Source organism: Antechinus flavipes, chromosome 5, assembly GCF_016432865.1.
Source record: "Antechinus flavipes isolate AdamAnt ecotype Samford, QLD, Australia chromosome 5, AdamAnt_v2, whole genome shotgun sequence".
Lineage (NCBI taxonomy): Eukaryota > Metazoa > Chordata > Mammalia > Dasyuromorphia > Dasyuridae > Antechinus > Antechinus flavipes.
Window position 1 is genome coordinate 231,164,809 of NC_067402.1, and position 26,843 is coordinate 231,191,651.

At 36.7% G+C, this 26,843-nt stretch overlaps 1 protein-coding gene and 1 long non-coding RNA gene across 2 annotated transcripts in view; both read left to right on the forward strand.

Annotated features, from left to right (window-relative positions):
* VDR (vitamin D receptor) overlaps positions 1–26,843 on the forward strand; it is a 97,322-nt gene that overhangs the window by 38,188 nt on the left and 32,291 nt on the right. Inside the window, exons 3-4 of the mRNA XM_051961147.1 lie at positions 1,701–1,854; positions 22,545–22,675. Coding sequence (XP_051817107.1) covers positions 1,712–1,854; positions 22,545–22,675 — 274 coding nt within the window. The 5' untranslated portion in view covers positions 1,701–1,711. The remainder of the gene's footprint in view (positions 1–1,700; positions 1,855–22,544; positions 22,676–26,843) is intronic.
* Positions 23,327–24,882, forward strand: LOC127537859 (uncharacterized). Its single transcript, XR_007947623.1, has 2 exons — positions 23,327–23,491; positions 24,666–24,882. It is a non-coding gene; the product is annotated as an uncharacterized LOC127537859 (long non-coding RNA).

Here is a 26,843-nt window from a genome sequence, read left to right on the forward strand (position 1 = left end):
AGTGTAAATTTCTGGAATGTGGCTAAAGTAGTCTTCAGAAAAATATATATATATATTCATGAAAACATATTAAAAGATTAGGAAAGAGAGGATCAATGAACTGAATATGCAACTTAAAAAATTAGTAAACCAAAAAATAGAGGCAGCTAAATGATATAGTGAATAGAAAAGATTAGAGTCAGGAAGCCAAATTCAAATTCTTTCTTGAATGCTTTATTAGCTTTGTGACCCTCAGTTTCTTCATCTATAAAAGGAGTAAATTGCAACAGATGATCTTTAATGTCACTTCCAATATTTTATCTATGATCCTATAAAGAAGCACAGAAAAATTCTGAAAATTAGAGAAGATATAAAATGTTTTGAAAGACTATATAGCTGAGAGACAAAACTAAAATCTGGTTCTTTGAAGACACTGACAAAAATGTGAAAATTTTACCCAACCTAATGAAAAAGAAAAGAAAGAAAACTCAAATTAATAAAATAAAAAATTAACATGGTGAATATGTGAAACCACAATAGATCAGATTGAAAGAATTATCAGAACCTACATATATATATATAGTTATATGTCAGTAAAAAAGAAAATTCAGAAGAAATAGAGAATTATTCACAAAATAATATAGAAAAACTGCTTAACAAACTCAGTGTCAAATAAAGATCAATAATAAAAGGAACTGCCCAAGGAGAAAGTGATTATAAAACTCTAAGCCCTAATGGATTTACAAGAGAACTCTATTAAGTTTTTAAAGAACAATTAATGCTTGTACTACACTAATTATTTTCAACAACTGAGAAACAAGTAACACTCTATAAAATTTCTTTTATAAGATAAATGTAGTCTAAATCAGGGAAAGATAAAACAAAAAAAAGGGCAGCAGAGACCAATCTCATTAAGAAGTAGCAATTAAAGTTCAAAAAAGAAAATTCTCATTTAGAGATTATACCAATGTATCCCAAAAAATTATGTTCTTCAGTCAGGTTCGCTTTATACCAAGGATGCAAAGATGGTTTAACATTATAGAAATAATTAGCCTCATCAATCATATCAAAAATTGAGAAACATCCAAGAATAATTAAACAAGAAAACTATCAGATAAAAGACTTGCTCCTGCTCCCTTGCATGCCTTGCATGCCTTCTTCCTTTGGGTGGTATCATAAAGCCATCCTTATGTTCTCTCATATCCTACACATAACTACTTAATTTGAGAGTCAATTTTGAGTTTCATAGATGTATGTGATTAATCATAGCTAGATCTGGAAAGAAACACCTGGGTTTCCTTCCTCCCCAAATTAGCTAAATAATAAGGCTTTGTCCATTGAATATGTGACTGAGAATACTGGAGATTTATCCTTCTCTTTGGGGGCCATTGGACAAGATAGATTATTCTCGATTAATTTGAAGACCCTTCCACTTTTTAGAGACTCACTGTTGGTTTTAATGGAAGTTGCATGATAAAAAGATTAAAAAGGTTCTAGCCAACCTAGACACTAAAAGTCTGTTCAGAGGACCCCAGGAACATGAGTTTGGAGTAAGAGACAACATGGGATAGGGACAATGAAGGAGAAATGACATCTCTACCTTATGGTGCTACTCTATGTTCTCCATGATTTCTAATAGGTTTAAGGGAGAGAATGGAAGACCACAGTTAGCTTTGTCTTTGCCTCTAGAGTGGGGTCTGAACTATGTATTACTTTTGCAGGAACAGTGGAAATGGCAGCTAGTACTTCCTTTCCTGATCCTAGTTGTGGTGATTTTGACCGAAATGTACCTCGGATCTGTGGGGTATGCGGGGATCGAGCTACTGGATTCCACTTCAATGCCATGACTTGTGAAGGCTGCAAAGGTTTTTTCAGGTAAATTATTCACACAAACTGTTATTTAGAGAGGTAGATTGTTCATGAGCTTTTCATGATGATAATCCTCTCCCTATGGCTACTGTGGAATTAGACTAGGAGGATTGTACATGGCTTCTTGTTCTTAGGGCTCAATAGCTTCCATCTGTGACAGTCCTAGAGATTCCTTCTCTAGGTCTTCTATCTAGAAATCCACTACCACAACTGCCCCATACTGTGTGAAGTTGGTTATATCCACTTCTGATAACCATAGCCTTCTAAACCAAGAGGAACAGGAACACCAAGACAGCCTGCTCAAAGTTCATCTACCCACATAACCCAGTTTATGACCATTCAACAATTTCTCATAGGGAAAAGTACCAAATATTGTGTCAATAGTTGTGTCCTTTGCCGTTGAAGAGTCCTGTCATTTGCTATATGTGTGACTATGGTCAAGTCATGTAGCTTTTCTGAAGATGTTTCTTCATTTGTAAAATGAGGGGGTTGGACAAGATGACATACATGATTTTTTTCAACTCTAAATCCTGTGATTCTAAGCTGTGATACTCAAAAGCTGAAATATTTTAACTAGAAGACAATGGAATGCTACAATATTAACAAGCAATTATCAATAACTCACTATATACCAGGTACTTTGCCAAATACTGGAGATAACTGTTGCTATGAGAAAAATGCTTTCTAAAACTTAAAGCATTAGATAAATGTGAATTCCTTCTGTGTTCATATCCAAAATTCCTCTTTACCCACACCCCCCAGGTTCTGCTTACCTGTATGCCCCAAGAATATTCAGATAATTAGAGTCAGATAAATCAAATGAAGACATTGTACATACAAGGCTAAATGCACACATGAACTCATGGGTTTCTTCTAGCTTTAAATTATATAATTTTCTGTCTGTAGAAGCTTTTGATCAGGATCAACATCTTTAGCAGTTTTCCCCATAAATTTGGGCTTCATGGAAAAGAAGGTAAGGAAGAGTAGTAAGATAGACCTAGATAGATCCAGGAGAAGGGGAGATGAAAGGCAGTAGTTGAGGAGAGAAGAGAGGGAAATTATAATTTAGACCAGATTTATTGGGAGAAAAGAGAGAAACATAAAAAATCCCCACAGAATTTGAACAAAGACATCTCAGGATTCATTTGGTCCATGAAAGAAATCCCCACCTTAATATATCCACTGAGTGTTCATTCAACCTCTGTTTAAGACCTTCAAGGAAGGGCATTCCACTTTGGGAGGAAGTCTTATTAGGAAGTTTTTTATGACATCAAGCCTATATTTACCTGTTTGTATTTTTTACTTGTTGCTGCTTTTTCTGTTTTTTGGAAACAAACAGAAATGTCAAATCCTTCCTCCATATGACAGCTCTTTAGATACCTAAAGACATACCCCAACTTGAGACTTCTTTTCTTTAGGCTAACCATCCACAGTTCCTTTATCTGATCCTCCAATAATATGGACTTTTATTCCTGCATTATCCTGGCTGCTCCTGACTATACTCTATCCACCTTATGTCCTTTTTCAGTGATGGTGCCAGAAGTGGATACAGTACTTCAGACAAATTGTACAAAGGCAGAGTATAGTAGGACTAACAACTTCTCTATTCCTGGATGAGAATGCCCACTCAGCAATCACTACTGACAGTCTCTCCTAATTTCCAGGCCCTCAGAGGAATCTCTGGCTACTGCCTTTTACAATGCTTATACCAATTTTACCAATCTTATTTCTGTTGGAGGTCTTCAGAAATCTCTGTCCACCACTTCATGGAGCAGTGGTTTAATGTACAATAGAGCACCTGAGAACAGTCATGTCCAAGATCAAGGTCTTTATTCACGCATTCATATCCTACCCTTCTGACTTTCTCACTCTTAGTTACTGCTAGCAGTAGTCCCTGTCAAAGAGACCCACTTCCTTGTCCCCACAATTTCTATAGTGTCTATGAGGTCACACGCACAGCCAATTAGAGAAGGAGACGCCTCTCTGGGTGATGATGCAGATCTCAATTCTATCAGAGCTCCCGCCTACAAGGCGGTCCTTGCTGGTTCACAGAAAACCACTTCCGGGGATCTCAGGTTTCAAGGCCTCTTTACTTCCTGATCACACTGTGCATGGCTCCTTCCTTGACCTTTACACCTGGAAGCCATACCTCACTTAATACAGCTCAAGATCAAATCAACTTTTCTGGCTGCTATATCAGGCTGATAACTCATATTATATTTACAGCCTATATATCAAAGTCTTTTTCAAAATAACTACCAGCCCTGGAGTCTACAGGACCTGAGTTGGAAATCCAGGCTCAAGACATTTACTAGCTAGGTGACTTTGGGCAAGTCATTTAACCCTATTTGCGTTCATTTCTCATTTGTAAAGTGAGCTAGAGAAGGAAGTGGATGGCAAGCCGCCTTAGTATCTTTGCCAAGAAAACCCCAAATAGAGTTGTGGAGAGTTGGACATGACTGAAACAAGTCAACAATAACAACCACAAACTATGCCTCCCCAGTCTTATATTTGTGAAATTGATTTTTTTTTTTTTTTTTGGTACAAAAATGTAAGATGTAGCCATTTATCTCTATTGGACTTTATTTTGTTAGATTTAACTCAGTGCTCTATCTTGTGAAGTTCTTTTTGCATCCTGATTTCTTTGTATCCCACAAGTTAGCTAATACATTCCAGATTTTTGTCATTTGCACAATTGAGGACCATGACAATGATACTTAATTAATCTAATTAATTGATTTTTAAAAAGCTAAATACCACAAGGCATAGTTGTCCAAAATGCTGGAAATTTCTTGCCACAATGATTTTGAATCAATAATGACTACTTTGTATATCCACAATCCAACTAGTCCTGAATTCATTTAATTGCATGATTATCCCCATCTATTTCTCTCCATCCTCTCCAGAAAGTATAGGATATTTTATCAAGAGCCAAATGTCCAAATGAAGTCCAAATAAATCATAGCATTACCTCCATCTACTTGTTTAGTAATTCTGCCCCCCGAAAAGTAAGTGAGGTTAGTCTGAAATGATGTATTCCTGATGAGACCATGCTGATTCTTCTTAATCTCCATTTCTTTTTCTATGTATTTGCGAACCAGGAACTGAAGCCAAGTTCTGTTTGCAAGGTCTGTTCTCTTTCTCTAGGACACCACTTGCCCCTTTCCAGTCTTGTGGCATCTCTTTTCATTTTTCCATGATCTTTCAGATATCATTGACAGAAACTCAGCAAGTCATATGTGCCAATTTTGTTGTTGGTTTGTTGTTATTATTGTTTTGTGGGGGGTAAGTTGTGGATCTCTTAGGAACAATTAGGTGGCCCAGCAGATAGAACACTAGAGTTGGAATGAGGAAGATTTGAGTTCAAATTCTGTCTCAGACATTTATTAGCTGTGGATTGAGCAAGTTGCTTCAATCTGTCTCAGCTTCAATTTCTTCATCTGTAAAATGAGGGATAGGATTGTGAAAATAAAATGAAAGAACAATATGAAACTATGAAGACATCAGAGTGCCATATAAATGTTAAATTTTCTTCTATCTCATCATTATCATGAATATATAGTTTATATATACATATTATATAGTTTACTTGTGTCAATTGATTAAATTCATTGAAGGCAATTAATTGCTATTTATTTGTATATCTTCCTATAGACTCTGGTTAGTCATTTTTTGTTCTGTCATTTCCAATATGAAGATCATTAACTTTGGAAGAAAAAACAGAAGCAAAATAAAACTTAAGCAGCTCTGCTTTTTTTTTGTTATCATTTATCACTGCCCTCAAGGAAAGGTCCTATCCCTTCTTCAATATTCTTTTTTCTCCCTCTTTCTTTTTTCTCCCCAAATTGCTATGTGTGTGTGTGTGTCCGTCTATCTATCCATATACATATATGTGTGTATTTTTCTTTTAATTTTTGCTTTTGTCCTTAACTTCCATTGCTAGTCATAACTCCTAGAATGAGTTAAGGCTTGAATGGACTGACATTATTTTTCAGGATCATCATTATCATTCATTAACTGTGCTTCCATCTTTTGGTACTTTTCTTTTTAAAAACCTAGGTTGATTACTGAACTTCCTATACATCCATATCCAATTTCTTCAGACAAACCCCTTTTATTCCAACTTACTGGAATTGTTCCTCTTTGTCTTCATTATTTTAATTTTAAACATCTCCCATCCCTCTTGGGCTGACTTTTCCTGAAGCATTTTAATCCATAGCACCCTCACTGTTTTTCCTCTGAATCCCTTGAAATCTGCTTTCCTCAAATCTAGGTTACGTGTCACATTGTGCCTGGATTTCCTCTTTTCTATCAAAACCCTGGAAGGGAATGATCACTTATCCCAATTTCCACCCCAACAAAGGGAATTTTTCCCTTTTAGTAAGAATCAGATTCAGAAAAGAAGAAGAGGTAGAAGTTGCCTCTATCTTCTGAAGGATGAAATTATCAAGAAGTGTTTGTCCCCTCTTCTTTTGGCAGAGAAAGAGGGAGCCCTTGCAGATATCAGGATAATTTAAATTGCCTTTTATGTCATTGAGCTGGTATTTCCTAAGCTCATCTATTTTCTCTCTATTTTACTTCCATTTAAATACTCACTATTATTACTCTATTTCTTGGATTGCCTTATTTGAATATATTTTATTAAAATACACTGTTACCCTCCCCCACTCACTCCCCTCACCCTATCCCTTCTAACCTAACTTGTTTCTTTGAAAAGAAGATGAAGTAGACCCATCTGGAGCCATAGTCCACTCATGGATTTCATCTCACTAAATCTCAGTGATAACCTGTAAGACCAAATTTGCCTCCTTATGTTAGGACCTCCATTTCTTCATGTTTGTAGTCTAAATTTTGGGCATTTGTGTCCAGATCCATTTGAAGCCATGGGTTTTACCACTGGTTCCTTTCTTTTTGTCTCCTGTGAACTTCTGGATGTATTGTTTTCCTTGAATCTACTTTATAAGATAACCTAGCTTGGAGGATTTATATAGACAATCCCCTATACTTTTTAGTTTAAGTATTTTTATTGGATATATGAGATACTTGTCACATGTATTCTTATCAGGCTTTAGGTATACTCTGTTTTTAGCTTGGGATTTATCATCCTTATGTTTTAAGCCATGGACAAAAAATTTAAATGCAATTTTTAGACACCATCTTCTCAGCTGACTCTTCCCAAATTAATTTATATTTTCTGCACCTCTTGCCTTCTTCAGTGACTAACTATAAGGAAAATGCCATACCAGGAGTCTTCAGTTTATTGAAGACTTTATAATCATTTTAGGTTACTTATGGCAGTATACTTTATATACAAGTGAATCAACAAAAGTGGATAATTTCCAACCATTTTGATGTCTTGATAATATTCTATAATGTATTGGTTACATGCTCTAAGAAGCCTCTTATTGATATCAGATCAACAAATAACTGTTTCATTATCTCTGAGCAGAGAATCATTAACTTCTATTTCTCTTCTCTTTTTCCCTGACCTTTGCTAGATGGATTCTCATCTGATATCTCTGGTGGTTGAACAACTTTATCTTCTTCAGCTAGATGGCACAATAGGTATAATGTTGGGCCTGGAGTCAGAAAGATCTGAGTTCAGATCTGGCCTTACACATTGTGTGACCTTGGTCAAGTTTGTCCCAGTTTTAACTGTAAAATGTGGATAATAGCGCTTCCCTCATAGGGTTGTTGAGATCAAATGAAATAATATTTGTAAAGTGCTTAGGGCAGTGCCTCACATATGATAAGTGTTTAATAAATGCTTGTTCTTCTTCAGGAAGAACCTTAAGTTTTGTGTGTGTGTGTGTGTGTGTGTGTGTGTGTGTGTGTGTGTGTGTGTTTAAGGTCTAATTTTGTGCTTGAATATTAGATTTCCTAGTCAGGTCTGGTCTTTTATCAGGAATTCTTAAAAGACCTCTATTTCATTAAATATCCATTTTTTTCTTCTGAAGGATTATACTTAGTTTTGCTGAGTAGTAGGTTACTCTTAGTTGTAATGCTAGTAAATATTAATTGTTAGTCTTGCATTCCAGAATATCATTTTCCAAGATTTCTATTCTTTAATATGGAACTTTATGTGAACTTGATTGTGTGATCTTGACAATGGCTCCACAATATTTGACTGTTTCTTTCTGGCTGCTGTAATAGTTCTTTTTTTGACCTGAGATCTCAGGAATTTGGCTATTATATTCCTTGTTATTTCATTTTGGGATCTCTTAAGGGAGGTGATTGGTAGATTCTTCTACTTGCTAGACACTCTGAATTTCAGTTTCTATACCCAATGTATCTAAGATCCTGGGGAAGTTTTCCTTAATAATTTCTTGAAACACATTGTCAAGACTTTTCCTTTGACCATGGTTTTAGATAGCTAATAATTTTTAAATTGTCTCTCCTCATTGTTTTTCCAATGAGATATTTCACATTTTCTTCTTTTCTTCATTTTTTTAACCTTCTTTTATTGTTCCTTGATATCTCATAGAGTCATTAGCTTCCACTTGCCCATTCTAATTTTCAAGGAATTATTTTCTCCAGGGAGATTTTGTGCTTCTTTTTCTATTTGGCCAAATTTGTTTTTGAAGTAGCTCTTTTCTTCAGTGAATTTTTGTAACTCCTTTTCCATTTGACCTGCTTAGCTTTTTATAAGTATTCTTTTCTTCAGTGAATTATTATGCTTCTTTAAACATTAGGATAATTCTGCTTTTATATGGTATTATTTTCTTCTGTACTTTTTTGTGCCTCTTTCACCAAGCTGTTGACTTTTTTCCCATAATTTTTTTTGCATCATTCTCATTTATTTCCCCAATTTTTCTTCTACCATCTTATCTCTTTCTTCAATTCTTCCAGGAATTCTTATTAGACGTGGATCCAATTAGCAGTTTTCCTTTAGGTTTTTGTTTGTAGCTATTTTCTCATTGTTATCTTCTTCTGAATTATTATCTTGGTCCTTCTTGCTACCATAATAACTTTTATGGCCAAATTATTTTTTTTTGGTTGTTGTTTGCTCATTTTTCTGGTATACTTTGAACTTTATGTTAAAACTGGGCTCTTCTCATCTCAGTGCGCCAAGTTTCAGACTTTTTTGTGCTATTGTTTTCAGACTGGGAATCTGCAAGTTTTTTGTCTTTCCAAAGCAAGTCATCTTGCTCTCTTGATCTGCACTCTAGTAGGAAGGGCTTCTAGTGCCCTGCAACCACAAGCTCTCATACTCTCTTTACCTTAGAACTGCAGCTAGGACCCCTACTCCCTTATGATCAACCTCCAAGGCTCTTCTCAGTCCTGGAACTGTAACCCCAAACTGCATATGTTTAAATTGTCAATCAGTATTAACAAAGAGTCCCCTGTAATGTCTTTCTGACCATTTGTCTGACCACCTTACAATCTATGCACTGAGAGCTCTGAAGCTGCTGCCATGGGCTTGGGACAAATTGCCACTTCATTTTCATTTTTTTAATTACTTGTGAATGTATATACCTCAACTCTTGGTACCTGGTTAAAATTTACACGTCTTAGTAATCTAACAATCTCACTCAACTTCCTTCCTTTAGTTTAGCCACCTAATCCCACTCATTCCCCTTCAATCTTGTACCAGTTTCCTATCATTTCACCAATTTGCCCCACCCACTAATTGCTTTGCCCTCAAATTATTCCATTTACCTTTTCTTACATACCATATTCTTACCTTGTCTTGCCCCATCTTTTACTTTTTTTTCTTGAGTTGTCCTATGCAGATTCCATGCCATAATCCTTCTTAATTTTTTTATGTCCTTAATTATTCTTAATCCCATTCTCCTTTTCAACACAGAAGTAGGAGCTGATCAAATATTTTAGCCTGAAGATTGTTTTCTATGAAATTTTGCTCAATTTCTCTAAATTTCTCCTTTCCAGATTCCTTCTCTGACATATTTCACGAAATCCCTCTATGTCACCTATACAATTTTCTTTTCCTTCCTATTTGTATAGAGTCACTTTAATTTGCCCTCCCCTCCTTCTACACCTTTTAAAAAAAAATCAGCAATTCCACAATTTTGCCCTGTCCAATTGTCTCTGGGCATGCCATTTTTTTTTCTGCTTCTTTCATGGGCTCAGTGGAAAATCAAGTATCCGCTTGGTCAACCTTCTTCCATGGAAGCCTCATGTAGAAGACTAAAAGGAACTAATACAATAATCAAAAATTATGGTAGGCAAAACCAAAACCAGGAATTTTGATATTAAGAAAAGGAAAATCAAAATCCAGAGATAGGATGCTCATATCCTATTGGTACCACTCTGAATCTGTGGGCTTCACCTGGCATTGTTTTGGCCTTGACAATGGAATGAGTCAGAATCAATTGCACTAATGTTGGGCTTTATGTGAGACTTCGTCCCATCCTTGGGATTATCCTGAGTTCTCTAGAAATGTGGGAGTCTGACTCACCCTAGCCTCTGCTTCAGAAACCAGTAAGCCCAGAGTTTCATTCCCCTGAGCAATTGCCAGGCAACAGGGTTTCTGTGGGAGTTAATTATCTGTTTAGCCTGGCGCAGGTCTCCTTCTTTTCCCATTAGGGTGCTCCCCAGCTTGGGGAACCAGACCTGCAACACTAGCAGCTACAGATTGCTGCATCTATCATTCCGCCCACCTATTATACTTTACTTCCTGGAACGTAGGCCCTGTTGAAACATGGGTCAGGTTTCCTGGGCCATACGTAGGTTGTTTCCTGCCAGGACTTGGTGGTAGAGTGGTTGCCTCTTGAACTCTGGCAGGATAGGTCCTACCTCCTCTTATAGAACCAAGGGTCCTTAGTACCATCTCTGCTATTAAGTAAATATATTAGACCAAGTCATTTAATTTCTCTAAAATCTTAGTTTCCTCCTTTAGCAGATGGAGATAATGATATCTGCTCTACTTACTTAACAGGGTTGTGAAGATTAAATGAGATCATAAATCTGAACATGCTCTGAAAAGCTCTAAAGCATGATTCAAATTTTAAGTGTTATACAGCAGCTAGCTCTTGGAAAACCCGGATCAAGAAGTCTATGCAAAAGTGCATAGGACTGACCAAGAAACATTTACATCATCTTCCCATCTATCATTTATAAGATTTCTAGATTCTATTTCTAGTGACCTAGTCAGATCACTTCTCCAGAACAATTTTTATTTTCCTTGAAACCAGAGTTTGATTCTGGGAAATAAGGATCAAGCCCAGGGAAACAGGACCCTTAGAGAAACTGCTGATTGAATCTTGGGAATATTGGGAGCCTACCCTTTATGAAAGCAGCACTGAAACATGGAAATCTATGATTGATACCCACTCATGGCTGATATGTAGAGATTGGGATCATAGGATCATTCTGTCAATCAACAAACATTTATGAAACGCTTACTAAGTGCCATGTACTATGCTAAGTGATAGAGATTCAAAAAAGGTCAAAATGTGCTCCCTGCCCTTCTCTTATAGAGACAACATGCAAAAAAGTATGAGAATATAAGGCATATACAGTATAAATGGGAGGCCATTTCAGAGAAAAGGCTCTACCAATGGCAGCAATCAAAAATAGTCCCTTGAACAAAGTATGATTTGAGCTGACTCTTGAAGGCCAAGAAAGTTTAGAGATGTGGCAGAATAAAAATTCCAGGCATGGAGGATAGCCAATGAAAAAGAACAATGTTAGGAAATGTAATATTATGCTCCATCTATAGAGTCCCTGAAGCCCATTTTCAAATCAGTTTAATTGCCAGGTCACTTCCCTCAAACAACAAGGAAGTCAGGGTCACTGGATCCCAGCAAATGTGGGAAGGAATAAAGTATCTATCAGAATTTGGAAAAATAGGAAGGAGCCAGGTTGTGAAGGGCATTAAATGCCAAAGAAAATCATTGTATTTGATCCTGGAGGCACAATATGGAGCCACTGGAGTTTGTTGAGGGGGAGGAATGGGGCAGGCATGTTGGAATGAAGGGAGATGGTTGTCTGACATGGTCAGACTTGCCCATTAACAAGATCATTTTGGCAGTTGAAAGGAGGCTTGATTGTTGTGGAGAGAGACTTGAGGCAAGGGGACCAATCATCAAGCTATTAAAATAAAGACCTATAGATCTTTGAGAGTGAAGAAAAGGGTATAAGCTATAATAGGCTACTGTCCAGGTCCTAGTAGATGATCATTCTATTTGGTTATATAAGATAGATATAGCTTTTGGTGACTTCAATGAAAACGAGCCAAAAATATGTCTTATTTTCATGATAGTCCCAATTAATTCACAATGATCATCAGTCTGGCCTGGAGCTTGATGCTAAGATATTTCATTTTCCAATATTCCAAAGAATATATCAGTAATATCACATGACTTGTTGTGTATGTGTGTATATGTATGTATGTATGTATATGTGTGTATGTAGGTATGTGTGTGTATATATACACACACATACATATACATATATATGTGTACATATACATACACACACACACACACACACACACACACACATACACCTTTTAAAAAAAAATCAGCAATTCCACAATTTTGCCCTGTCCAATTGTCTCTGGGCATGCCATTTTTTTTTTCTGCTTCTTTCATGGGCTCAGTGGAAAATCAAGTATCCGCTTATATCACACAATTTAAAAACTATGGAATTGATTATCAATTACCCCCAATAAAAAAGTCTGAGCTCCAGAAAGAACAATAAGCAGAGCTATTCTGCTTTGCTTTGCTTGATGTCCAAAATCAGAATAACATGTAGTCAGTGAATTTATATGGACCTGAACTGAGAGTTTTGTTCAAGCTAGACAAACTAGATTTTTAGGTCCTTTGTATAGTAGATGACTGATGAATCTGTGAATGTTGGATGACATTACCAGGGATCAACTGTAAAGAGTTGAGGATGGAGACTTGCAATAAATAGAAAGTGGTCAAGATATTTGTCATTTTATGCCCAAGCCTTGGAAGGAAAAATTGAAGTGGTATTAAAGATTCTTCTATATGTTACAAAAATGCTTATTTTATTACATAAATTGAAAAAAAATTTAATTTAAAAAAACCAGTAATGACCCACATAGTATTGAAAGCTATGCAAGTGTAAAGAGCAATCAGATAGAGAAATGTCTTGGTCTTGTCAGTAAAGAAGTCCCCAGTGACCTTAGTAATTATGGTTTTTTTGTTTGTTTTTTGTTTTTTTGGAGTAAGGGGTGGTTGGAAGGGGGAAGAGTTTGAGGAGGAAGAAATCAGACTGGAGAGGAGCCAAGGACATACTGGCTTTTGGTCAGGGTTGAAGGAGACAAAATGGGCGTGGCAGAAGTGAGTTTGGTGGTCAGTATTCTTCCATAATTGTTCAACAATCATGAGTGCAAGAGCAAGAAAGTCAGTTTTTAATGGATAAGCCACTAGTGAGGATTGGAAGCTCCTTGGTAAAAGGGAGCAGGGAAATCCAAACAAGGCACCAAAATGGGGAAATGTTGAAGGTATCAACAATGAAGTCCCCCAAAGTAACTGAAAGGAAAAAAGGGAAAAGACCATTTGTCGTCTATTTAATAATTACTTTAGAACCTAATCAATATGAACCAGGAATAATTTTCATAACTGCATGCTTATAATAAACACATCTTCCAAAATATAAATATTCAAAGATACATTTCTATCCTGCCTGTGACACTTAGTATATGGGTATGATCTTTGTCTTGCTGAACCTCAATTTCCCCATTTGTAAAATGGAGGCATTGGACTAGATGCCCTCCGAAGTTCATTCTAGCTCTGGAGCTAAGTTTTTATGATCTTTCATACTATACCCCTCTTAATCTTCTGCGTAAAGAATATAGGCTTAGCAAGAAAAGTCAGACTTCCATACTTCCAAGGGATCCAACCTAAATAGCTTTCTGCTTATTGTCTGTGTATCTTGGTTTCCTGTTGCCCTCTTGGTCTTGGAAATAGCTTGGAAAGCTATTTCTAAATAATGTTTGGCTCATGCAACTGGCCTTAATTTGGAGCTCATTTTTAACAGGTTGCTCTTTCTATACTGGATAAATAATAGTCATGATTACAGCCTCTTAGGAGGTTGACAACTTGGCAGGAGAATTATGCACCTGCACTTAAGAGTATGGCTTCTTAATAGTTTTTTGCATCATGGATCCTTATGACAGTTTGGTTAAGCCTATGGACTCCTTAGGATAGTATTTTTAAATAATTGCAATAAATAATAAACTCTAACTAGTTATTTATTTAAAATAAAGGTTTTTTTCCCCATCCAAATTCCTGGAACTCTCCCCCCTCTCCCAAAATTTATCCATGGACTCCAGGGAAAGAGGAGGAGAATAAGCATATGTATATAGTGCCTAATATTATATTAAGTACTTTTCCTCTCATTTGCTCCTCACCCTGGGAAATAGATGCTATTATTATTATTCCCATTTTACAGCTGAGGAAACTGAGGCAGAGGTGAGGGACTTGCCCAGAATCATATAGTGAGTAACTGTCTGAGATTAATTTTGAACTTGGGCTTGGTGCTATACCCACTGTTCTGAATTTAACCCCAGATTAAGAAGCCTTGGTTAAGAAGGGGGAGAGAAATGTCACAGGATCGTAGCTTAAGGACTAAAAAGGATTTCAGAAGCTATCAAATTTAGTTTCATCTTACAGATAAAGAAATTGAGACCCAGGGAGTTTAAGTGACAGTCTTTCCCATTTGTTCTCCATTTTGGAAACTGTTCAGTCTAGTATCCTTTCAACTTGGATGACATTTTCTGGCCAGGTCAAAAAGAATTCTCAAAACAGTCAAGAAAGACCATATGCATGAAATGCTATGAAGTAGCTAGGATAGGAATCAATGTTAGTTGTTGGCAAATGACTAAAAGAGAGAGCAGGCTAGCAAAGCTATTTCTGAATTGTCCTCAGTGGTAGATGTCTGAATTTCAGTTGATTGTGGATAGTGACTTCTGGGAGATATAATAGTGGATTTGGGCATCACCATCACCGTGGTGGGCATCATCTCCATGAGGTGTGAGCCATTCATTGCACTGGGCAGAAAACTAGACAATAATATCCTATCCTTAGAAAACAAAATCTGTTTCATCTGAAATCCCATGGTACCATCACACACAAGCCTGTTTTAACCTCAGATACCAAGACTTAGATAAACTAAGTCTTTCAGATGAAGGAATCAAATAATATCCTATAATATTCTTCTAATTTAAGATTGGGATTTCTCTAAAATTTAAAACTGCATTGTTGACAAAGCCCACATGATGAATATTTGATTCTGGATCTAAAATATATGGGGTCACTTTATACAGATATTAAGGCCCCAAAATATAACTGACATATTCCCTCAAATCCTGGCCCCAAAAATCCTATTCAAGCTTCATGTCTCAGTTTCATGTTTGGGTCAGTAGGTCTGTGGCAGGATAAGGAGGCAATGTTCTCCCTAATTCCTGGCTTTCTAGAAATTCCATTTATATTTAGCTCAGGACTGCCCTCCACCCCGATCCAGCTACTTCCCAACTCTGTTTATAATTGCAGACCATTCAGAGGATTACAGGGTCCCAGATTTGAGGGGGCAGAAGAGAAAACAGTTTCCTTTGAAAACTGACAGTTATGCTTTCTTCAAACCAGACTGACTCACAGTTATTTAACATATATTGTGGGAAGCAGGGTGGACATGGAATGAACATAGGCAAAGTATATGAGGTGAGCAGAATGATGTTCCTGATTCTGAGGGAGGGGAGTCACAATTTTAAAGTCATATTAGGAATAATAAAGACTGAATGGAAATACACATCAAATATAGTAGAAAAGAAGGAATGATCTGAGCTCTGAGCTTCTGGGGTAAGTTTCCTTGCTTACTACCATTGGCTAGGCCATAAATACAGTTGTGTTTGTTTTACGTTGTTTTGTTTTCTCTTGGCATCTGGAAGTCCTGCACTATTGGCAGAAGTGGCTTTAATTATGTGAATTTTTTCAAAGTCACTTTTCCAACTTGTGTCATTCTCTGGTCTTTTAAATAAGTAAGCTAATATATTGCCCAGACTATGATGCTCCTTCTTCTTACAACTATCTTCTCCCAAAATTGCTGTATCTTTTTATTCTCCCTCTCCTCCAGCTTAGCAAAACAGAGTCTTCATCACTGTATACAAGCTAGTCTCCTCTCACATTCTGATGAGAAACACCCTGGGCTCATCATTGCAAAATTAACCATCAATGTCTAATACAAGGTAATAAAGGATATTAATAAGATCCCTGTAACTTTGTTTCAGGGTTTAAAAAAAAAAAAAAGACAACATTTCCCTCAGCCTAGATAGATATGGATCTCATTTGGCCACTGGGGAAGAAATCATAAAACTATTAGAGATGGAAAGGACTTTAGATATCACTTTATCCAAACCTTTCATTTGATAAAAGAGGAAACTGAAGTTAAGTGACTTGTCCAAGATCATACAGCTGGTTTGTGAAAGAGTTGCTATTAGAATCTAAGCTTCCTGACTCTCAGTCCAGTGTTGTTTATAGCAAACTCATTAAAATTTCTCATGTCCCCAAGAGATTCTTCCCACCTTCTAGCTTCCCACAATCTCTAGCTTCAATTTCCATCTGTTCTCTCTACTTCCATCTTCAGTTGCTATATTATTTATAATTCTTTTTTAATTTCAAAATATCCTGCAAGTTTGGGGATTTTTCTTGTCTCAGCCTATTAAATAAGAAGAAAATGTCAGCTGCACATTTGGTCTTTCTTGTCCTAGTTTTCACCTTTCTACTGCCTTTGCTCATCAGAGATCTTTTTCCTGTTGTCTAATTGGTAATTGGAAACTATCTATTATCTATCTTCACTTGAGTGAAGAGCAAGAAGAAATTTAAACTGTAGCAAAGGAGATTTAAATTAAGCATAGAAAACAAAGAACTTCCTGGTGGCAAGGCAAATAAGGAAGGTCACAGAATTTCTTTTTCCTGGAAATCTTGCATAATAGTGTTAGAAGATGGTCTAGTCTTTCTAGAGATGGGGAAAGACTCAAAAACCTCTGAAATCAAAAGATTTTGGTCTGTCTATTCTCTACTGACTGAGAACTCTTTAAACTCTCTGGTGATGAAAAAAGAGGTCAGTCCCTACTTTGGGACCTCAGAAGTTTCACTGAGAATTCACATTCACCCTTGCAAAATTTTATGCTCTAAATTTTTTTTCACCCTCCCTTTCCCTTATCTGAGGATGAGTATTTTAGTGATTCCTGACAAAGAGGGAGAAGAAGTAGGTTTCAGAATTCACATCAATTAGATTATATGGCTCAAATTATACCTAAAAGTCTTAAGCTTTCTAGATGTATAGGGCCAGTGATAATGAAGTCCTACTTAGGGAAGTTTCCTGCTAACCCTTTAATCGATAGATATATCTATAGATCTGTGTATGTGTTTAACATATATAAACACATAATCATATTCATATACACATACATGTGTGTATATATTTGTATGTATGCACACAAACACACACATATCAGAAAGCAACTAAGTTATACGGAGTAGAACAGAAAGACCAGATATCATATCCAGCCTCAAACACCATCTGTGTGATCCTGGGCAAGTCACTTCTCTAACACCAATGTTCCAGGGTTGTTGTAAAGATCAAATGAGATAACAATTGTAAAGTATGTAATACAGTGCCTAGCATGTAATAAATGCTATATAAATGTTAGCTGCATCTAGCTTTGGATCAAATGTAAAACCAGGAATTAGGAAGAATTAGGTTCAAATTCAGCCTCTGATACTTACTAGGATTATTACCTTGGACAAGTCATTTAACCTCAATTTTCTCAAATGTAAAATGTAGATAGTAATAGCATCTACCTCTCAGAATTTTTGTGAGGATCAAATGAGATATTTGTCAAGTACTTAACATAGTACCTGGAACACAGTAAGTATTATATAAATGATTGTCATTATTATTTTATTGTTAATATATATCTATTAGGGCAAGCTCTCACAAGATGGTCAGAAAAAGCAATACAAGGATATTCTCTCTTAAGAACTTTAGAATTCATTGTATGACAAGAGAGACACTGGCACAGGACCTCCCAGAATGGCATGCGCTCATCTGAAAGAATATTGTGTTCTATGAACAAAGCAGAATTGAATTAGTTCAGAAGAAATGTGATATGTACAGACTTAGAGAATTCATCCAATATGTTCACATGGACTTTTTTGTATCTGACCAGTGGCAGAGCATTTTGAGCTCATATTCATCTGAACAGTCACATTCAGATACACTAACTTGACTCTAACATAGTGATGTCATTTTGGTCCTTTTGGAAAATGAAGGACCACAATCAATCAACCAAGGCCTGATCTCAAGCCTCTCACCTCTTAGTTGTCCCTCCTTTTCTTATTTTTGTGCTCATATTTTGGGCTTAATCCTTCTTTCTTTTTCTTCCTATGTGTGTATCTATCATCTAATATGTGTGTAATCATATATGTGTCTAAATCCTTAGGTAGACATCTGTTTAACTATCCCTGTATTTTGTGGATAGTTGTGTATGTATGTGCTTCCAGAATAAATTTTTTCTGAAATTCCCCTAAGTTTAAAGCTGAGATAAGAAAGCACTCCCAGTTTAGTGGTTATTCTGCCCTCTCAAGGGACTACAATGAGAAAACAAAAAGAAAGAGGAGGTTGAAATGTGGAAAGTATATGAGCTGTAGTGAGTGACAAGGAATCAAACCAATCCCATACCAGTGAAGCATCCATTAAGTAATTATTGTGTCTACTGTATGCCAGAGTGTGTGATAGATGCGAGGAATACAAATACAAATGAAACAATGCTTAGTCTAAGGGAGTTTATACTCTATTAGAAGAGGCAACAGGCATGTGTATACATACACACACACACACATACACACACACACACACACACACACACACACATACACATATACATACATACATATAACCTAGGCAGCTTCTCCACATAATCTAGGGCAGCTAGGTTGCACAGTGATTAGAGCACTGGACCTGGAGCCAGGAATAACTGAGTCTAAATCTGGCCTTAGATATTTACTAGCTATGTAACCTAAGCTATACTTAACATAGTTACAAATAATCAGACACAACTAAAACAATTGAACAACAACAATACATACAGCCTTCCCTGAATCCCCTCAACTCTATTTATTTTCTAATATATTCATAGTATGAATATACTAAATTTCTATATACAATGTAAATATATTTATATTATAATAAAATATATTTCTATAAGTATGACTACATTATATAATAAACAAAATACAATCTATTCATATTATATGAATATCTTGAATATAATAAATAATTCAAATGTGTTTACAATACACCAATTATATATATAATATGAATATATTACATAATAAATAAAGAGGAGAAGTTCAGAGAAGGTGACTTGTAGAAGAAGGTAGTACCTTAAGCTGTATCTTAAATGAAGAAAAGGAATGTGGGGGAAAATAAGGACAGGAATAAGAGAAAGAGGAAGAGTATATTCCAGGAATAGGGAATGACCATCACAAAAGAGACGAGTTGAGTGTCAGAACAGAGAAACAGCTAGTATGGCTGGAGTTGGCATGTGGGAAGGAGTTTAATAATAATAATGGAATTTAAAATATAGATAGAGGCCATATTGTGAAAGACTTTAAAAGCTAAGCAGAGGAGTTTGTATTTTATTTGAGAGGTAAATAGCAAGCCATGGGAGAAACTGAGAAGCAAAGTCATATGGTGGATTATGGCAAGAAGTTTTGAGATGGAGAGAAGGGAAGAAATGGAAACTCATGATGGTGAATGTCCTCAATTTTTACAGTAAGGTAAGAGTGGGGCTCCTTAGTTGAGAGGGCAGGAGGAAAAGGAAGTATAAGAATCTTGAGAAGAGAAGCTCTAGAATGGCTTCTGTGAGGCACAGGGCAAGGAAGAAATGCCTTACTGCAGGGAGTATCAAGTTAAAATTGATGAACATGAATTTATAATAAACCATATCAGCTCTGATTATGAGTAAGACTGATAGAGAAAGATAGTAAGAGTAATCTGGTACTGAGGTTTGGCAAGAATAGGAAAAAAGGAATGAGAAATTTGGGAGTAGGGAACAGTGTAAAGTTGAATTGGTTAAGTATAAGGAAATTGGAGAGGGAAGAAAAAAGTCAGAGTAGAGGAGTTGAAGGTTCAGATGAGGATGAAAAACAGACTTAGGAGAGGTGACACATAGGGAGAGATGGAATGAAAACTGATGTTTTCCACTAGTGATGTTCAAGGTGTGATCATCTCTGTGTCTGGCTAAAGTAGGATTTAAGGAGACAGAAGAATTGGAAAAGTAAGGGAGCTTGAGAAAGCATCAACATGAAAGTTAAAGTTTTCTGGTAAAGACAGGGTTTGGGGAGGAAAGGAAGTGTGTAACTTAGGTTCTGTGTGCCTTAAAAAAAAAAAAAAAGAAGAAGAATGGTTTGGTGGTTGGTACACAATAAGCCACCTTGAACTGTATAGGATAAAAAGTTGATAGAGTAAAATTCAAAGAAAGACAGCTTACTGAGTGATACTAGTGAAGAGAGAGCCTGGAAGTGACAGTGGGGAGAAAGCTTTATTCCAAACTCCCTCTTTAGGATTAAGGTATGTGTGGAGTTGGGGAAGGGTGAAGGAAGATATATGATAGGATAGCCATAAATTCAGTATCATATGGTGGAAGCCAAATTTCAATAAAATCAAGTAGATGGAAAAAATATGAGAAGGATGAAATGGAATGATATGTAGGGTAGAGAAAGAAAGAAATGAGAGACCAAGGATTGAAATTCAGGGTTAGTTTGCATATAAGAAGCTGTTGATGGGAGTCTGCAATCCATAGGGGTAGTAGTAGCTAATGAATATAATGCTCACAATCTCAAAATGATGTTACTGCTGGGCAAAAGCCATGGATTTCTAGGCTTGGAGTAGGGTGGGATATGGCAGCTGATTCAGTCTGGGCTAAATGGGGGCAAGATTCCTGGTGTTGTAACAAAGGGATTGAGATTGGGGCCTCTGAGAATCCATGGGTTCAAAATATTAATATGTATAAGGGAAACCCTTGCTATGTGATCATGGCCATTTAAATTTTTTGTTGCCTCACTTACTAGCTGTGTGATCATGAGAAATCCTCTTAATCTCTGAAAGTCTCAGTTTATTTGTAAAATGAGGAAATTGAGCTAGATGACTTCTGAACAATTTCTGTTCTAAATCTCTGATTCTCTGAACCTAGAGGTAACTGGGACAATTACTGCTATTCCCAATCCCTGAACTGAGGAACATTCAAATTACCTAAAGTTGCCTGGACAAACTAAGACAAGGTTGCAACGTGTCAAAAGGAATTTTATTGATAAAAAAAAGAAAGAAAGAAAATAAAGAAAAAATTAAAGCCATAGAAATGGATGAGATTGAGTTCTTATTCTAAGACAAATATAGCCTAGTCAGGATGTAAATATATAGATTTGGTTTAGAGCTACATTTTAAATTTAGAGCTGATCAACCTTTAGAGCAAAGGATAATATTGGTAGGCATCATCTCATGAAGCTGTCATGGAGGAAAATGATTTACCTGTCCTTAAGGGAGGATGAGAGGCAGAGTGGTGAGTCTGCCTGGAAGCCAGGGAAATCTGGGGCCAAGTCTCATCTATGATACATTCTAATTGTATGACTTTATGGAAGCCCAGGAAACTCTCTAAGTTGGAAAGATGATAAATTGCATTGGTAGATGGAGTTCCCTATACCAAGGAAATCATAGGCTAGTCCTTGTTAAAATTCAAGCCCTTTATTTTCAAAGGATCCTAGATTTAAAGCTGAAGGGTGAAAAGGGGTTGAAAGTGGGAAAAGTTTAAGAAGTTTTATTCTGCACTATCATCAATGGATGTTAAAATAGTTATACAAGCTTCCAACCCACATTTATTTTTGAAAAGGTCTCTTCCACAACTTTTCTTTTTCTTAATAGATATAGGCCCTAATGTTCTTCCTTTTGGCCCTAGGATATGCTGTCATTAATAGTAATAATAATTCCTTTTTATTTTTTGCTTTTCTCACAACATTTCTGTAGCTAGGTAGTATGTACCTGTTTGATATATGAAGAAACAAGTTTGGAACTGTCAAGTAATTTGTTCAAGTTTATATACCTAAGAAGTATCGGAGTTAAGACTTGAACCTATGTTCTGTGACTACAGCAAGGTTTGCTGCATTCCATTAGGCTATCATGATACCAGTGCTAGTCAGGATAGGAGAAGAAAGAAAGCAGAATACTTGAGTTCCAATCTTGGTTCTGAAAGTTCGTTTCTCTGTTTACTTGTCTGTAAAATGAGAATAATAATTCTTGTACAATAATAATGAGTATTATACCTAGAATTTATATAGAGCTTTAACATTTTGTAACACATTTCAAATCCTCACAATAACCTTATAGAATTAGGTTCTACTATTATCACCATTTTATAGATAGACATTTATCAGGTGCTGTACCCAAAGTCACATAGCTGGTAAGCATCTAAAGTAAATGAACAGTGATTCTTTCCCAGTATCTATGCAGGTCTCTAATGAAGAGAGCTTGCTTCTTTGCTGGAAATTCTGGAGAGCTTGTTGATAAATAACAAAATCATGTCTGTTCTTTCCATGTTTTACTAAGATCATTGACTTCATCATTGTTATAGTACAATAGAATTCCATCATTATTACATTCTACAACTTGTTCAAACCTCCCCCTCTCAATTGATCTTTTGGCAGGAGGAGCATGAAACGGAAGGCCCTATTCACTTGTCCCTTCAATGGTGACTGCCGCATCACCAAAGACAATCGGCGTCATTGCCAAGCCTGCCGACTGAAACGTTGTGTGGACATCGGCATGATGAAAGAATGTGAGTTCATTGAGGTGGAGATAGGGTGGAAAACAACAGACAAGTAAGTTGAGGATGGAGAGCTATGAAATTAGAGCCCATGGAAGAAGCTTAGAGAGCAATTCTAGTTCTTGTTCTCATCACTGTGGAGTATATCTAGTTTGAACTCTGGGATAAGGCAGGGAAGTCAGGTTGCTGCTGTCCATGGTTTCCCTTTTTTGAACGGCTTAGTCTTACTACACCTCTATGTCCAAGTTTCCCTCTGAGAATCACTTGCCAATAATCTGTACATTTCCTGGATCCTACATGTAAGGGACTAAGTTCTAGGAACTTGACTGCCTTCTGGGTCTAGGCCTTGGAATAAAAGGTTACAAAGGATTGAAAGAAGATCAGAAGCAGTAGGGAGGCATTACCTTCTGAGCTTGAAAGGCCTAAAAAATCCTTGAGAAGTTATTTTTGGGTCTAGCTCATCCTGCCCTTTATAGTGACTCATACTTTTGGAGCTCAACTGAGTGTCTGATGGTTGGTTCCTTAAAGAAATTATGGAAGCAGAGAAAGCAGAGAATTTTAAGAGGAAAGCTAAAGGAAATCTTGGAGGGTAGTCTAAACTTAAGGCTTACCCTCATCAGGGGACTACTTAGAACTATCTTAGGATTGTGAATGAGGAACAAGATGAAAGTTATGTAGAGATGATGAAATCTGGTTCAGAGTTAAAAATAACCCCCTGGACTTTGCCTTTGAGCTGTAGGCCTAGTTATTTTTTAACCAAACCAGGAAATTAAATTGAACATAGCCCTCAAAGGAGTCCCATTTCTACTGCCCCTGGCTTATGGTATGGTGAGTAGTTTTCTCCCAGCTCTCTTTATTCATCACCCTAGGTGATACCTTTGCTACTTCCTCCCCCTGATCACCTAAAGATAGAGTTTTTGCCCTACTCAAAGAAAGGTTTGGGTGAAAAGAAGAGGGAAGAAGTTTTTGAGGCCAGAGTCTCTGAGATGTAGCTGTTAAGGACTTCCTGGTTACGTAGATTTGGACAAGTGAGACAGGGAAGTGAGTTGAGAGCAGTCACATAACAGAACTTGGGCTTTGGGAATTTCCTTCAGTAAAAGAAAAAAATAATCCTTCTCACTGTGGGAGTGAAGAGAACTGACATCTTCATCAAGGCACCAGTTTCATGCTCTAGTATATAAACCACAGATATTTTTTCCTAGCCCCTACTTCCTGGTCTCCAGCTGACACTTTAAATTCCTTATAGATGTTTGTAGGCAGTGGTTCTTTTTTACCTCCACAGAGAACATATCAGAACTTGTTAATTTTCTGGCCAGCATATTGCCAGGATAAGTGAAGGATATCCTGAAGAAACTGGGGGCAGGAAGATATGGGTGACCTTATGGACTTTTCCATTTATTAATCCAATCAACAAATGTTTATTAAACAACTACTGAATACAGATACCACAGTAGATAACATACTGGATAAGAAGTGTAAAGGATTGAAACTATGAAAAGGTGCACTTGAATCAGACAACTGAGCACTTAAGGCTAATTACCTATTCAACAATGACTCTATTAGTATATGTTTGGAAAAATGGCCCTTCTCACTGTTTGGTGCTGGCTCAATATTTGAGGTTAATATAATCGTAGGCAAGGATTAGAAGGTGGGGTGACAGAGGTCAGAGAGTCACTAGGCATCAGAATGAGGAGGAGAAAGGTGGAGATTTTGGACTCCAGAATCAAGAAGAGATCTTTGGCAAAACTCCTGGCAGTTTGCCGGCTTCTTTAACTTCTTCCCCTAAAGACCAAGGACTTTTACTTATCCTGACTCTGACTGATCCTGAGACCTCCAGGGAGCTAATTTGGACTTAACAAAGAAGACCATATATTGAAGAAAGTAGCATGTTAGAGTATGTAAAGAACACTGAGTCTGAAGATCTGAGTTCTTAGGATCAAAAAAGTCTTGGGGCTAGAGGACCTCAGAGTCATCTAATTTAATTAACTCCTTTATTTTACAGGCCTTAGGAACCAAAGGTCCAGGAAAGTTAAGAGATTTACCCACAAGTCATGCGGGAAATACACATCAGAGGTGGGATTTGAATCCAAATTCTCTGATTCCAGACCCCATTATCTTTGTACTGTATCACTTACCAACCATCTCCTGCATTCCTAAGTAAATTTTAAGAAACTCTTAATCTCAGTTTTCATATCTATAAAATGAAAATGATAATAATACCTGTTCCACCTGCATCATGTGGTTATTGCTCACTATACCATCTAGAGATCTACTTTTATGAATAACAGCATTTTGGGGGTACCAATGTAGGATATGAATTATCCATCTGTTCCCTCTCACTCTCATTGCAAGACCTGATCACCTTTTCTGATCAGATAATTCTACTTCTGTTTGAGGCAGCCAGTGGTACAGTGGATAGAGTGCTGGGCTTAGAATAAGGAGGATCTGAGTTGAAACCCAGCCTTAGACTCTTACTAGTTCTCTGTGATCCTGGACAAGTGGACAAGTCACTTAACCTCTTCCTGCCTCAGTTCCTTCAACTATAAAATGGGGATAATAACAGCATCTACCTTATAGGGTTTTGTGAGGATCAAATGAGATTGTATTTGTAAAACCAACCAAACAAAAAATTTAGCACAATTTCTGACATATAGCAAGAATTTATTCCCTTACCTCAACATCCTCTACTCCTTTTTTCGTGTCTTACATACCAGTTTTTAATGTAAGACATCAATAATTGGTCATGTACTGGGACTGTGTCTCTCTCTAATGTTCCTTTGCTTTGAAGAGCATTTTGCTTCTTTGGAGATCATAATGCCTCATAATTGGATATCATGTAACTTTGCTGGGAAAACACTGCTTTTTTTCCTTAATGGAATTTTATCATGACAAAGTCCTTTCTTAGAAAGAGCTTATAACTTTCACAGAGCAGGGGAGGCAGATTCTGTAATGAAGTCTTCTGGGTGGTTTCAAATCTCTTTCCCACCTTACTAGTCAGGGCCCCTAGTCAAATTGCTTCACTCATCTAGGATTTAGTTTCCTCATCTATAAAATGGATTTGATGGTCCTTTCCAGCTTTAAATCTATGGGCCCTATCTTTCTGTTCTGTTCCTTTGGGGCACAAATCTCCCAAGTTTATTAAATTCTAAACCTCTCACTTAAAGAGAGAAAAAATTTCAAAAGAAATTGTACTTCCTTACCCTGACCTCTTCCACAAGGCTATTAAACCTGAATTAGTCCTATCCATCCTGTCACCACTTTATTCCCCTCTCTCCTGATTCTTACTTCATCTCCTCTGAATCTTCTTATGACTGCTCCTTAATGCTTTATTTCTTTTCACCCAGTTTCTTGTCTTGTTCCTTCTGGTTCCTTCAGTTTTCATAAAGACCCTTACTCTGCCTTACACAGGCATAAGGCACAAGGGCAAGGAATAAAGGCATTGCCAATTGGAAGTGAAAGAAATTCAATTTATAAGTAAGGCTAAAACTGGTCACCCATGGTCTATGTTGACCTTGAGTTATAGGTGGGATCCCTAGGGCTTTTTTCATCACATGCTAGTTCATTTTTAGGGAAGGAGTTATCAGGTATGGTAATTCTAGTTTATTATTTTCTCTGTCTATTGGCCCTAGAGAATGTTGTCCAAATCCACTTAGGGGATCCAATAGCCAGCAATATCTTGAGTGATTTTTAAAATTTGTATTTTTCAATATTTCTGGAATAGGATAGAGTCTTATACAAAAAATAATAATCTCCTGAATCTAGGATATCAAGTCCTCAAATCCAAAGTTTATCCTACATCAGTAATCACAGTGTATGTAGTATTCAAAAAAACTATTGTTTTACTCAGAAGAATTCTATCTGCATTAGTAATCCCCTTGTCCTTGTACTCACTTACATCCCTGTTACACAGTCTCTGTATTTCCCTTTCAAACTGGACCTGGTATAACTTCATTGTGCATATCACTTAGGAAACTATTGCTAAGAATGGTTATGCTTGAGTCAAAGAGAAATCCAGAAATCCAGTGATGGGGGTGCTAGAGCACCATAATCATCTGGGGTTGGATTCTGCAGGAGGTAGATGGCTCCTTCACAGAGATGGAGAATAAGTTTAGACTCATACTCTTATGGGTTTGGAATATTGGGTATAATATTAAAGGATTTTTTTAACATATTCATTGAT